Source organism: Corylus avellana, chromosome ca1, assembly GCF_901000735.1.
Source record: "Corylus avellana chromosome ca1, CavTom2PMs-1.0".
In the NCBI taxonomy this organism is placed as follows: Eukaryota; Viridiplantae; Streptophyta; class Magnoliopsida; order Fagales; family Betulaceae; genus Corylus; species Corylus avellana.
In genome coordinates this window covers 21306788-21321171 of record NC_081541.1, presented here as the reverse complement: position 1 = coordinate 21321171, position 14384 = coordinate 21306788, and the positions used below count along the sequence as shown (strand labels likewise).

The following is a 14384-nucleotide window of genomic DNA, read 5'->3' as shown; positions in this document are numbered from 1 at the left end:
ATTAGTTGGTTGATTGACTTACCTATTTCAAGACCTTCCTTAGGCGTGATTTAATTGCCAATCTCAGTCTATTTTTGGCATGGAGGAGCTGCAAATTTCAAACCAAATCAACCTTAATTTTAGGCTTTTATTAGTTTGTCTTTTTTTACTTTATTTACTTTCCAATGTTGGAACCAATTTAATTTTCTTTCCATAGCAAGTAGGTAGTCATATTTTCAGCCATGCTTTATAAATAGCATGCACTCATTGTAATGGAGATCATGAATGAAAATTATAAAAAGTGAGGTTTGCTTCTTCTTTTAGTTCTTCAAAGAACTTGTGAACTTATCAAGGATTCTTCCTTGTGGCGTTCAAACTTTATACCTTTGGTTCGCGTTTCATTTAAAAACGTTGGGTCGATGGTTATTACTTCATACCTTTGGTTCACATTTCATTTATAAACGTTGGGTCAAGGTTTTCTATCCAAAAAAAAATCTGAATTTTAGCTTTCTTGGATCAGTATTCCAATATTGTTGTTGGGTCTCAAAAGCGCGTCGATTGAGGTTCGCATCAGTGGCTCAGCCACCCCATGGAGCCTTGGGGGTGGCCGAAACCACCCCCATGGAGCCTAGGGGGTGGCCGAAACCACCCCCAACCACCATTGGGGGTGGTTTCAGCCACCCCTTGGAGCCCAAGGGGATGGCCGAGCCACCCCCTGGGCACCAGGGGGTGGCTCGGCCAACCCCATCCGGCCAGATGGGGGTGGCCAGGCCACCCCCATGGCCAAAGGGGGTGGCTCGAATGGCCAAGGAACCACCCCCAATTTTTTTTCCTTTTTTTTTTTTTTTTAAATACATTTTTTTTAATTTTTAAAAAAAATTAAAAAAATTAAATGTGTCACATGTCAGCATCTGATTGGTCTACGTGTCAGTCCTAACGGTCAACTAACGGATGGACTAACTTGGTCATTTATCAAAACCACAGGGATCTCCTGTGATAAAAATGACACCCTAAGGGGGAAAAAATAAAGTTGAAAAACCCTAGGGGGGTTTGGAGTATTTAACCCTAAAAATAAATCGGAAACCAGGATAAGTTTTCTTGAGTCTACAGTAACCCCATCCGCAATTTTTATTTCCTTTTTATGAAATCAGTCAACCTTCAAATTTTCATCAAGTTTGGACTTATGGATTGTTGCGGAGAACTCTGGAATTTCCAGCGGGAACTTTCTTTCAGGCTTTTTTTTGCTTCCAAAACGGGAAAACACGATTTGTTTTGCCCCTCATTCATTAACCCACGACTTTTCTTTATAAATTCACGCCCTAGAGCATAAAAGTGTCAGATATTCATAAAAAATTAAAAATACATAAATAAATAAATAAAAAATTACCTTTCTCTTTCGAAAAGGACGCTAAAAGAGCTTTGCAAATGATTCGTTGTTTCGAAGAGAAAAGTGCATGAACAAGTGCTTAAGTTTTAGGAGAATCTTTTTGGATGATTCGTTTAAGAAAAAGTGAATAAGAAATTCGTGATCTTGGTGAATGAAGGGTTTTCTTTGTTTATCTCTCTCTGTAGGTGGTCCCCAGGGGTGGAGATAACGACGTACGCTCTGTTTTCATCGGTGAAAAGAGTGTTTAACGATTCATCATCTTGGATTTCAAGACTTCTCCCTTCCATCAACCTCTCCTCTTAAAAGGATCGAAATTCTATCATTCTTTCAAATCTATAAAATCCAAATAATTCATTCTTCTCAATTTCAAAAATCAAAATATCATCCTTCCTTCTTCAAATTTAGAAAGTTCTAAGATTTAACCATTTTAAAATTCAATAATTATCATCATTCTTTTAATTTTTAAAATTCCTCTTTCCTTCTTAAAGGACAACATAACATGTAGAAGCATAAATGTTTTTTAGAAACGTTTTGTAGTTTTGATTTCAAAGTGTTCTAATTTATTATATAGAAGCGAGCATTTTTTGAATAAGTCCACATTTAAAAGTGTTTTGTATTTTGAAAAGTGTTTTATGTTTTTAATTATTTATTAATGATTTTGAGAAGTAATTTTTGTTTAAAAAACAAAAAACGTTTTCAAAACTATTACAAAAGAAACGATTTCTAGAAACCTGTGTCTAAGTGTTCCCAATTTTGGTGACTTTCCCAATTGGGATATTTTCCTACCTAAATTGAACTACTTCCTCAAACTACTTTTTGAGCTTAAAAATTCATAAATCATAAAACAAGCATTTCTAAGTTAGCCGCCACATTAACCTTCGTGCTTATTTACAACCCTGTAGTCTAAATAGGCTTGACTAAAATATAGGAAGAAATTGCGGAAGAATAACAACATTAATGCCCTAACCCAACAAAAGCGCCGATAATATCTCTCCCATAGTCTTTTCGGACGTTTCACCCTCATTATCCATCTCCAAACCAGTCTCGAGGACTGCAGCATCCAAGACAAGCTTCCGTTTTGCAATCTCATAAACATTCTCATCAACAGTACCCTTGGTCACCAGCCTGCAAAGATACAAGAACAAGTCAAGCAAATAAAAAACACATTTACCAAATATTAAAGCTTCAAGCAAGCACCTGTATATGGTAACAGGCTTTGTTTGGCCAATGCGATGACAGCGATCTTCAGCCTGGCGGTCAATCTGTGGGTTGAAATCCATGTCATGGATGACGACAGTATCAGCTCCAGTCAAGTTCAAACCCTGCCCTCCAGCTCTGGTGGAGAGCAAGCAAGCAAATATACATGCATCGTTATTGAATGTGTCCACTATTGTCTGTCGCTCTGTCACCTGTGTACTGTCATTCTAAGAGCTTCATTAATCACAACAAATAATTCAAATACTAAATCATATACCACTCAATTCACCATATCAATTACATACATTCAAATCATAATCAACCAATAATTTGATGCACTTGATACAATCCAATCACCAAAACACACTGTTAATTCAATACTACCTTGAGAGTGACCCAACGTATCATCTTCTTCATTTCAAGGGAGGTTAGCACCTAATTCAAAACAATACAGGAGCATAACCCTAGTTGATATGGCAGCCATGTGAACTAGAAGTGTCATTTAATTTAAGTATCCAGGTGGCTAGTAACTAGTCATTATATAGTCAACGTTATTTATGGAGTCTTGTTGGTAGCTGTAGCTTAGTAAGTTGTTTTTGTATTGGAAGTTGTCTAATCATTCAGTTGTGCTGGACCGTCTACTCATTAAGTTGTGTTTGTTGGAAGTTGACTATCATTTGATGCAAGTTTGAACTACTCATGCATTGTACTAACTATAAATATCAATGAGAAATGACAGAAACTCAATAGAGTGATTTTGATTCACAAAATTATTAGCAAGTGTTCTTGCTTTTGGAGTTGAGTGATTCTTCCAAACAATCAAGCATGTGGCCTGGTCGCGTTGAGTGGCATCCGTGATTAGTAGCATTGAGTGACATCCACTACCCCTGGATGAGTGGCATCCCAGGAATAGCCCTTTCTTAGGTTGAATCCTTTGGGTTTTAAACATTCTCCACAGGTCTTGACCTACATCAAATTGGAATTAGTGCAAATTTTCTCGTTGTAGTGTTTGACCAAAAGTTAAAAGGTTTATGTGATGGCTCCATGACGTCAAAGAAACACTAATAGTGTTTATGTACAATCTGAACTTGTTGCCTTAGAGGCAAGCTAATCAAGCTCTCCAACAAATGATTAATGAAATCCTTAAGTAGATTCCACCCTCTCCAAGTTGTAGTCGAGAGTGAACGCATCGATTACTACCATGGGACCACATGCATGATTACCATTAAAGGAAGTATACAAGAGAAAATACCTAACTAGAAGGAGAAGCAACAAAATATTCTTCAACGATTGCAAATTTAAGGGTACTTCCAAAACAGGCTTCATAAAAACAACCTCCATCTTTAACCACATGATATCCAGTCAATGAATGTGCCTCCATCATTCCAAGACTTTTCTTATGCTGCACTATTTGTTTTCCGAAAATGCCCGTAATGCCCCTGCTCAAAGACGCTCCAACCTTGGAGCCAATTCCTACTATACAAACGGAGAAAGTGTTGATTTGGGGGAAAGTGGTGCTCATAGATAGCTCATTGTATTTCCTCGGTGTGTTTCTTGGTTTTGGAGAATGGCTCTCTCACATGGTTGTTTAGTAGCTCTCGGGACTTGACGCAAGGGCACCATCTATCTCCTTTGCTATTAGTCATAGTGATGGAGGCGTTGGGTAGGATGATTAGAGGATTGTTATCTGGCTTCTTTGTGGGGATAGGGGTTGATATCTCTCTTCTTCTGCTTCTTGATGACACCTTGCTTTTTCGTGGGGCCAACCCAAATCATCTTCGCAATTTACAGAGCTTATTCTTATGTTTTGAAGCAATGTCGGGTTTGAAGATAAACTTAGCCAAGTCAGAATTAGTTCCGATGGGAAATGTTGATAATGTGGGTGGGCTGGCTAGGATTCTGGGTTGTCAGGTTATATCCCTGCCTTTTCTTGGTCTTCCGTTGGGGGCTTCCTATAAGGCCAAACATATATGAGATGGTATTCTTGAGAAAATAAAACGTCGGTTGACTAGTTGGAAAATGTTATATTTGTCTACAGGTGGTAAGATTCCCCTTATCAAGAGCACCCTATCTAACTTACCTCTGTACTTCATGTCCCTCTTTCCTCACACTACATGTTACAAACCATATTGAGAAGCTCCAACGTGATTTCTTATGGGATGGGTTTAGGTGAATAGTTCAAATATCACCTGGTGAGTTGAGTTGCCCCAAGGTTTGTATACCCATCTCTGAGGGAGGGTTGGAGATTAGGAACTTACTGAAGTTCAATCATGCTATCTAAGATAAATGGCTTTGGCGCCATGGGCTTGAGAGAAAGGCTTCGAGGAGAGTAATGGTGGACTCTAAATATGGAAGCTCATGGGGAGGGTGGTGTTCTAGTGAGCTTGTTGGGGCGCACAGGGTGAGTCTATGGAAGAATATTAGGAGGGCTTCGGAGAAGTTTTGTCGTCACACCAAATTTGAAGTAGACAGCTCCAAGGTTAAATTCTAGCATGATCTTTAGTGTGGGGATATAGGACTTAAGGATGCCTTTCCAGATTTATTTGGTATCGCTTGCGCAAAGGATACTTCGGGTGCGGCTCACATGAAATTTTCTAGAGCTACCATTCAGTGGAACATGACTCTTGCTAGAGTGGCTCATTACTGGAAGGTGAATGAATGCCTTAGCCTCATTCTTCAGGATTTTGTATTTAGTGAAAATGAGATGGGAAAGGGAAGACAAGTTGTGGTGGGCCGCTTCCAAAACAGGGTTGTATGGTGGCCTAGATGGGTGGGTGATCAACTTGTTGGATAGCTGGGGAGCACAGATTGGGCATGGTACAGTGTTGGAAGCATGGAGGTTGGCCCCGTTGTGTGTAATGTGATGTCTTTGGCAAAAGAGGAATGCTTCATTGAAGATGTGGAGATTTTGGAGATAGAGCTGCGGAAGATTATGTTCAATACTTTTATATTTGAATCTCTGCACATCATAGCTTGCTTATTTCTAGTTTTGCAGAGTTTTCAAATTTGTGTTCTTTTTCTTTAGATTAGGGTTTCTCTTATATACACCATGTGCACTAGGACCTTTGCACTTATTTATTGATGTTGAAATTACAATTTTTACTGTCCTTTATACTCCCATATCAAGAAGTTCTTCATATATATCAAAACGCTAGAACCCAGAATATTTTCCCCACCAAATAGCTACCAAATAAATTTTCAAAAACAGCCATAAATTCCCAATGACAACTGCTGTCCAAAATTTTACAGCAACCTGTTTGCTTCAAGAAACAGTTCTTTGCCCTTATTTTCCCTTCACTTCAAAACCCTAATTAATTCTTGGACCTTAAGCCTTTCTTCTAAAAATTCTAAACCCTAGATCCAATAATTCTCTCAACCTAAGCGCACCAAACACATGTAGAAAGATTCTCTAAATCTTTCCTAATCAGACCTGAAACTACCTGATCTATGCCAAGTACTGAGAGCCCATTCCATCCCCCATTTTACTGAAACTTATCAATGTCTTACGAAGTTCCTTCACCATTAAAAGCATAACTTTTAAATCTCTCTCATGCTTCCATTTTCTAATTCTTAAGAAACTGTAGTTGCAAGCCATCAATAACGGCATTCAAAAGTGAATCAAGGACACTTCAGAAAGTGATGCAGTGTAGTCAATATGCATTGCTAAGGGAGGGAGAGAGAGAGAGTTAACAGCTGCTCTTTCAGATACTTCAAGAAATGCCTGAACAAGATAAAACAAACTCATAAACCAAGGTTCCTTCAGGTGCTGTAGCAGCCTGCTCATGAAAACTTTCAGGGAAAAAAGGCCAGATTAAGAAATATAAATGTACTTGATCAAGGGCAGTTTATATCTTTCTGGAAAGTCAAGAATGGATATTTTACAAGTAATATGCCCTACGATAATCCAAAACAATAATACTATTTAGTCTATAAAGTGCAAGGAATTGATAATGACAGTCGTACCGCCTTTTACAACAAGGGATATTTGCCATAAAAGCCATCACCAAATGATGCAATTTAGACATCATTAAGTTTTCAAAAAAAAAAAAAGAAGACATCATTAAGTTTATTAAATGTAGATATGCCACATGCTAGACCATCATCAGAGGAGAAACTGTAAATGTCAAATTAGTGAGCAGTACCTTCCATCAAGTCGTCTATATGTAACCCCAATCACATCCAAAGTCCATTCCAAGATATCAAGCATTGACGTCCACTGGCTAAAAATCAGAACACGATGCCCACCTTGCTTTAGTGAAGGAAGAAGTTCAGCCAATGCCTATATCATTAAGAGAACTCTATGAATTGTAAGCAGAAATTAACATATACTAGTACCTTTTAAATATGACCAAACAGACTTATTCTAAAAGAAATTGTAATATTACTTTGATCATACCCGACATTTTGCTGAAAGCATAACATGTTTGTCTGGTAGGATTCCTTTTGAGCCGGTGACACCATAGCAAAGTAAAAGCTGTAAAGAGATAGATGGAAAATATATTGACATCAAAAAGGAATATACAGCTCCACAAATAAATGACGCAAATAAAATTCGTTAAAAAAAAAAAAAATCAAAATTATGTTCCTCATTATAAAGGTTCCAAGCATAAACCAGTGGTTAGATCTAAAGTCATCATGCACCTAAGAGAAGTTTATGACAATGAACTACAAAAGACACACTGCAACAAAGATAAAATCACAACTGTTCTAATATAAGTATAATCACTCAATAGTTGATGGGAGCTAACATGATATGAGCACAAGAACATTAAACAAAAACGAAGGCCGATCACTTCAGGAAAATACACTTGACATTTTAATTTAAGCTACATAATCTGAAAAGAGAAAAACGACAAAAAAAAAAAAAAAAAAAACAGAACAGTCATAGCAAGCCATGGGGATTGAACAATGCAACCGAACTACGAAGTCTGACAGAAGCCTTTAACCACTATTGGCACTCAGGCCTAGGAGCAGCCTCTAATGATGACTGATTTAGTGGGTCGGGCTTGGCAATCAGTCTGTTGGGAGGCAGTTATTACTTTAAAAGTGTGGCATAATGGACTATCTCAATTTAATTCAGAGCAAATCTACCAAATTTCAAATTTATCTCATTACAATTAAAACTTAAGAATCCGGCAAAATTCAAAGAATCAAATTCAATTATGTCGTAATCGAGTTACACACAAAGAGACAGTCGCTGCAAGAAATAAGCGTATACATATAACATTATCTACAACAAATTCATCTATCTAATAGACAATGCAGTAGCCTAGGAATACATCTTGTTCATTCATTCTTTTTTCCTTTTTTCCGACATATTTTATTTGATTTATATAAAAGTTGAATCTTAAAAAATAAGACATGCATAGCATCAAAATGACTTAGGTAGTGTAAACATGTGTTTGTTATGATAAGAGAGAACTAGAAGAATTATAAAGAAATAATAATGCCCAATTTTGAAGTTAATTCTCTATTCCTTTGAAGTGGCTTTTCCAAATTTGTTAATGTGCTTTCTCATTTAGGCTTTATGGATTCTGGTTATATGCCTTGACCTTGTTGCTTACGTGTAACTCGATGCTCCTAGCCTTGTTGCTTTTTATTTTTATTTTATAACGAGGAACCCGTCCAAGGTAGGGCCACTTCGTGTACTTACTTATGTTGGGTAAACTTCGGACCCATATAAAGCACCCCCTTCACACGAATCAGGTAATATTCTGGCTTCACTAGTAGACTTACTCCAAAAATTATTTGCAACCCAGCCTTGTTGTTTTTTATTATTATACATTCCTCTTAAATTTAAACTATCAGTTACAATTTATACTTGTTCATTTGAAATAGCACAATTATTAATAATAAAAAAAGGGTGAAAATAAAGTGATCATCCTCAAATATCATTTAATTTATGTCAGAAGTGACAAGATTTCTAATTAGAATTGTGTTTTGCTTCATTAGAAAAGGTAAAGGTAATATATGCAATTAAAAAAAAAAAGTAAGAACTCTCAGTTTTAGAAAGTCGACATCCACCCCCTGGAACTTTCACTTTGGGACAGAGGGAATAGTAGGTTATTTCTGTTAAGCTACCTGAAACTCTTCCTTTTTTGATAAATAATTCAATCTTATTAAAAGCACAAAGGGGTGCAACCCAAAAACACAGAGCATACAAGAGAAACACCCACTAGGGCGAAGATAAGGAACATAAATGCAGAAATTCTGCAAAGTTAGTGAAGCTAAACTATTGATAGCAAGCATCCACCCATAAAGAGTCTTGAACAATACATCTTTTAACTTCACTATCATTCTGTCACAATCTTCAAAAGTGCAAGAATTGCACTCTCCAAATACATCACACAATGGGGAGCCATCCTCGAAGCTTCCAAATTACGGTGACTACCAAACTAGCCATTCCAACTAGCCAGTATCCACCACCCTATTGGGCATTATTACCCACTCTACCCCGAAGAGGCGGAAAATTAAAATGCACAATTCTCTTGTGGCATCCCACATAACCTGGGTGTGAAAAAGAGGATGTGCTTATATTAAGCATGCTCTCTCTAAATACTATATGAGGCCTTTTGGAGTAAACTCAATAATAAAACCAAGCGGGCTTGGCCCAAAGCGAACAATATTATATATTTGTAACGACCTAAGAAAAAGCGCTAGGCACATCTGCACTATTACTCCAAAAGGACTAATCAATTTGGAGCTTCCCTATAATTCATTATAAAGCTCAATTTCACCTAGTTACTAGACAATGTGGGACTTAGCACTCATGACTATCTTTATAAATCACTCACTCTATGTGAGCTACTTTTCATCTTCCCAATATGAAACTAGGGTGTTACAAACTCTCTTAAATTCATAATGTCCTCGTCAGGGCCACATGCAATGCTCCAATACCACATGGCTTGGCGTTATTAGGTGGCTCTGATAGCATTTGTAACAACCTAGAGAAAAGCAATAACTTCATTTGCGCAACTACCCCGAAAGGACTAGTCAATTTGAAGTTTCCCTAACATTCATTATTAAGCTCAGTTTCACCTAGTTCTAGGCAATGTGGGACTTAGCACTCATGACTATCTTTATAAATCACTCACTCTATGTGGGTAACTTCTTATCTTTCCAATATGAGACCAGGGTGTTACATCTCTAGCAACTCTGCAATTGAGAAAAAGATGTTCGATGGATTCCTTATTGTTCCAACACATGCAACACTGGTCCGTCACTATTAAGTGCCTCTTTCTTAGATTATCCAAGGTCAATATCCTAGCTAACACTGCCACTCAAACAAAGAAAGCCACTCTCATAGGCGCCTTATTTTTCCATATACTCTTCCAAGGGAAAGAAATACCACTCAGGGGATTAAGCGCATACTAAAAAGATCTAACCTTCAAAGTTTGCCTTTTAAAGGGGTTCCAATAGATCCTATCCTCACCACCTCTATTCAACCTGATAGAGTACAAGAGATTGAAGTAAAAGGAGACCATCTCTATCTCCAAATCATGCACATATCTGATGAAGGTGATATTACACTGACAGGTGGTGAGGATAGGATCTATTGGAGGATTTAGGCTTGGATGGGGATAGAGTTGCTGAAACAACAGGTTTGGAGGATTTAGGGTCAGACACGATATCATCCAGTTGGGTAGTTGAAAACTGCCTCAATTTTTGTCCAAAAGTCGGAGTTTATGATGAGGGGAAAAAGGAGGACTTGGAAGCTCTATTCAATGCTATTGAAGCTCCTAGAAGGCAGTACGATTTGGATTTGCGAGGTGTTTCTGTAGGTGTTCCTGCACTCAAAGGACTCGAAGAAATTGAGGAAAGTGAGAGGGTTACTTTGGTGGATCATGAAGCTTAATATAGTAGTATGGAATGTGAGAGGGTTGAATGCCCTCAAAAAAAGGTTGCGCATTAGGGGTCTTTTGAAAGAATGGAAGGTAGATGTAGTGTGTTTGATTGAGACAAAGATGGAGACTATCTCCAGAGAGGTGATACATAGTCTTTGGGGAGGTCAACATGTGGGGTGGAAGGTTAAAGGCTCTAATGGTTTGTCGGGGGGGATGTTAATGATGTGGGATAGGAGGGTAGTGGAGTGTAAGGAGGAGTGTGTGGGACATTTTTCTTTGGCTTGCTATTTTCAAAATGTAGAGGATAAATGGGTGTGGGCGTTTGGGGGAGTGTATGGACCGAATGAGGAAGTGGAGAGAAGGGCACTTTGGGAAGAGTTGGCTGGTTTGATTGGGATGTGGGAGGTTCCTTGGTGTTTGGGTGGGGATTTCAACATTGTACGCTTTCCTAATGAGCGATCCAATGATTCTTATTACTCCTCGGGCATGATGGATTTCTCGGACTTCATTTCTGAGAATAATCTGGTGGATATTCCGATGATGGGGGGTCAATTTACTTCGTCTAATAATCAAGAAAATGAGAATTGGTCGAGGATTGACCGGTTCTTATTTTCTTCGGATTGGGAAGATCACTACCCAGCAGTTTCTCAAAGAAGACTTCAACGTCTGCTCTCGGATCATTTCCCTTTATTACAGGATTGTGAGACTCCTTGTGGAGGTAAGAAGGGTTTTAAATTTGAAAATATGTGGCTTAAGGCAGAGGGTTTTGTTGATAAGGTTGCGTCTTGGTGGGGGTCATATTCGTTTGAGGGTTTACCTAGCTTTGTGCTTGCTAGTAAATTAAAATCCCTTAAAGTGGACTTGAAAAAGTGGAATGAGGAGGTCTTTGGGGATATTGGGAGGAAAAAGAAGGAGTAATTGGGAGATATCCAGGAGTTGGATGAGTTGGCAGAATCAAGAGGATTAGATCAAGAGGAGAAAATCCGGAAGACGGACAAGTTGAAAGATTTGGAGAATACTTTGTTGTGTGAAGAAATTCATTGGCGTCAGAAATCGAGAGCTTTGTGGCTCAAGGAGGGGGATCGAAATACTCGCTTTTTCCACAAGATGGCTAACTCTCACCGAAGGTACAACCGGGTGGAAGTGCTTCGTATCAATGGCATCTTATCTGGTGATCCAGTGGAGATAAAAGATCACATAGTGCAGTATTATCAAAGTCTTTATTCAGAACAAAGTTCTTGGCGCCCTAGAATGGATAACCAGCCATTTTTGTCCATCAAGGAGGAGGACAATAGGTGGTTAGAAAGAGACTTTGAGGAAAAGGAGATTTGGGAGGTGGTAAAAGGTATGGATGGTGATAAGGCTCCGGGTCCAGATGGCTTTTCCATGGCTTTTTTTCAAGCTTGCTGGAGGGTTATTAAGCAAGATGTCATGGTGGTTTTTGCAGAGTTCCATCGCAAACGTCAATTGGTGAAGAGTTTGAATGCAACCTTTATTTCCTTGATTCCAAAGAAGGCGGATGCGGTGGAGATGAAGGACTTTCGGCCTAGTAGTCTGGTGGGAGGGGTGTATAAAATTGTGTCTAAGGTTCTTGCCAGTAGGATGAAAACTGTTTTGGGTAAGGTCATTTCCTATTCTCAAAATGCTTTTATTGGGGGCCGGCAAATCCTAGATTCCGTTCTTATTGCAAATGAATGTGTGGATAGTCGCATGAAATCAGGGGTGCCAGGTGTTCTTTGTAAATTGGATTTGGAAAAGGCCTATGACCATGTAAATTAGGACTTTGTTTTGTATTTGCTGCATAGATGTGGTTTTGGCGAGAGGTGGAGGGCTTGGATAAATGGTGTATTAAGACAGTAAGATTCTCCATTCTTGTGAATGGTTCTCCGGAAGGGTTCTTTAACAGTTCAAGGGGAATCAGGCAAGGGGATCCTCTCTCACCGTTATTGTTTGTGCTTGTTATGGAGGCTTTGAGTAAGATGGTGAATGCGACGGTTGACCAAGGCCTTTTGACTGGTTTTTCGATGGGAAATAGGGTCTTGTCGGAGTTGATGATTTCTCACTCCTTATTTGCGGATGATACTTTGATATTTTGTGAAGATTCTATCGAGCAATCCGGAATGTTCGTCTCATTCTCTTATGTTTTGAAGCTGTTTCGGGTTTGAGAGTGAATCTTGGAAAGTCGAAGATTGTGGCTATTGGTGAGGTGGAGAATATTGGGGGCTTAGCTAACATTCTTGGGTGTAGTGTTGCCGATTTGCCTATGAAGTATTTGGGCCTCCCTCTTGGGGCGTCTTATAAGGATACGGTTATGTGGAATGAAGTGATCGAAAAGATGGAGCGTCAGATGGCAGGTTGGAAGAGAATGTACCTTTCTAAAGGAGGTCGCTTAACCCTCATTAAGAGCACTTTGGCTAACCTTCCGACTTACTTTTTATCTCTATTTCCGATTCCTGTTAGTGTAGCTAAAAGGATTGAGAAAGTCCAGAGAGATTTCTTGTGGGGAGGAATGGGGGATGAGCCCAAGTTGCATCTAGTAAGTTGGGACCAAGTTTGTACCCCTATTCGTTATGGTCTTGGCATTCGGAAGATGCATCAGTTTAACCAAGCTCTTTTGGGGAAATGGCTTTGGAGATATGCAAATGAGAACGAGGCGCTTTGGTGTAAGTTGATCAAAGCTAAGTATGAAGACCAAGAAGGTGGGTGGTGCACGAAGGAGGTTTCGGGCTCTCATGGTGTGGGGCTATGGAAGCATATTCGGAAAGGGTGGAATTTCTTTGCCAAAAGTACTCGGTTTGAGGCGGGGGAGGGTTCGCAAGTCCGATTTTGGCATGATATTTGGTGTGGGGACAGTTCCTTGAAGCAAGCTTTTCCATCCTTATACAGTATCGCCAGACACAAAGAAGCTTGGGTGAAGGATAATTTTATTGGAAGGAATGGGGTTGTTGAGTGGAATGTCATTTTCATACGATCGGTACAAGATTGGGAGATGGATTTGGTTTCTCCTTTTTTTGATCGGTTGTATTCTTGCAAGGTTTCCCTAGGCAGCATGGATCGTATTTGCTGGTCTCCGTCCAAGAAGGGCAAGTTTGAGGTTAAATCGTGGCCTTGGCCATTTCTAATCAAGAGGAGTTTCCTTGGAAGAGCATATGGCGTACTAAGGCGCCTCAGCGGGTGGCTTTTTTCGGTTGGACAGCGGTCTTAGGCAAAATTTTGACTCATGATATGCTACGTAAGAGGAACATAGTGGTTGGGGAGTGGTGTTGTATGTGCAAGAAGACCGGAGAGTCAGCCGATCATCTTCTTCTCCACTGTGAGCTTGCAAGTGCTCTTTGGCACACGATTTTTCAGCGGTTCGGGTTGCACTGGGTCATGCCTTGCCGGGTGAGGGCCTTTTTTGCTAGTTGGTGGTCGGGAGGTCGTTCTTGAAGCGGGGTTGTTTGGAAGATGATCCCTCTGTGTCTTATGTGGTGTATTTGGAATGAAAGAAATGCTAGATGTTTTGAAAATTCCACTAGGACCATAGAGGAATTGACTCATTTCTTCTTCTATACTCTTTACTCTTGGACGGCCGCTTGGCTAGCTCCTTTAGTGATTAGTTTCTCTGATTTTCTTTTTCATTTCTCTCCCTCCTAGGCGCTCTCTGTTTATACTTCCCGTGTATATGGGTTGCGCCCCTTTGCGCTCTTTTATATCATCATTACTTATCAAAAAAAAAAGGTGTTGTCCACAACCAAGAAATGGTCTGCCACTAAGGCCTCCTTAAAACGAGTAATATTTTACAATGCCAAGAGAGCTTTCTTCACGCTCTAATCTCCACACCAAACGTGATGTCAAACCGAATCTTAAGCCCATCTCCCACCTCATATCTTACAAATCCAAAAAAATCTCCCCATCCCCTGCTAATGTTTTTCCACACCCCCACTTCAAAGGACCTGTACACCGCATTGGAGCACCACCATCCCCACATGCTCTCA

At 39.4% G+C, this 14384-nt stretch overlaps 1 protein-coding gene and 1 pseudogene across 2 annotated transcripts in view; one reads left to right on the top strand and one right to left on the bottom strand.

Moving 5' to 3' along the window:
* LOC132167319 (uncharacterized) overlaps positions 1-1614 on the top strand; it is a 6528-nt pseudogene extending 4914 nt beyond the window's left edge.
* A 552-nt stretch (positions 1615-2166) lies between these two features.
* Positions 2167-14384, bottom strand: part of LOC132180741 (protein CHROMATIN REMODELING 19) — a 36526-nt gene continuing 24308 nt past the window's right edge. The window contains exons 9-12 of one of the 2 annotated variants that reach the window (XM_059593666.1): positions 6960-7037; positions 6706-6842; positions 2564-2782; positions 2167-2491 (exon numbers count right to left, since the gene is read on the bottom strand). In XM_059593666.1, coding sequence (XP_059449649.1) covers positions 2329-2491; positions 2564-2782; positions 6706-6842; positions 6960-7037 — 597 coding nt within the window. In that variant the 3' untranslated portion in view covers positions 2167-2328. Of the gene's footprint in view, positions 2492-2563; positions 2791-6705; positions 6843-6959; positions 7038-14384 lie in introns of those variants that run through there. The other variant, XM_059593675.1, reaches the window with a different exon arrangement.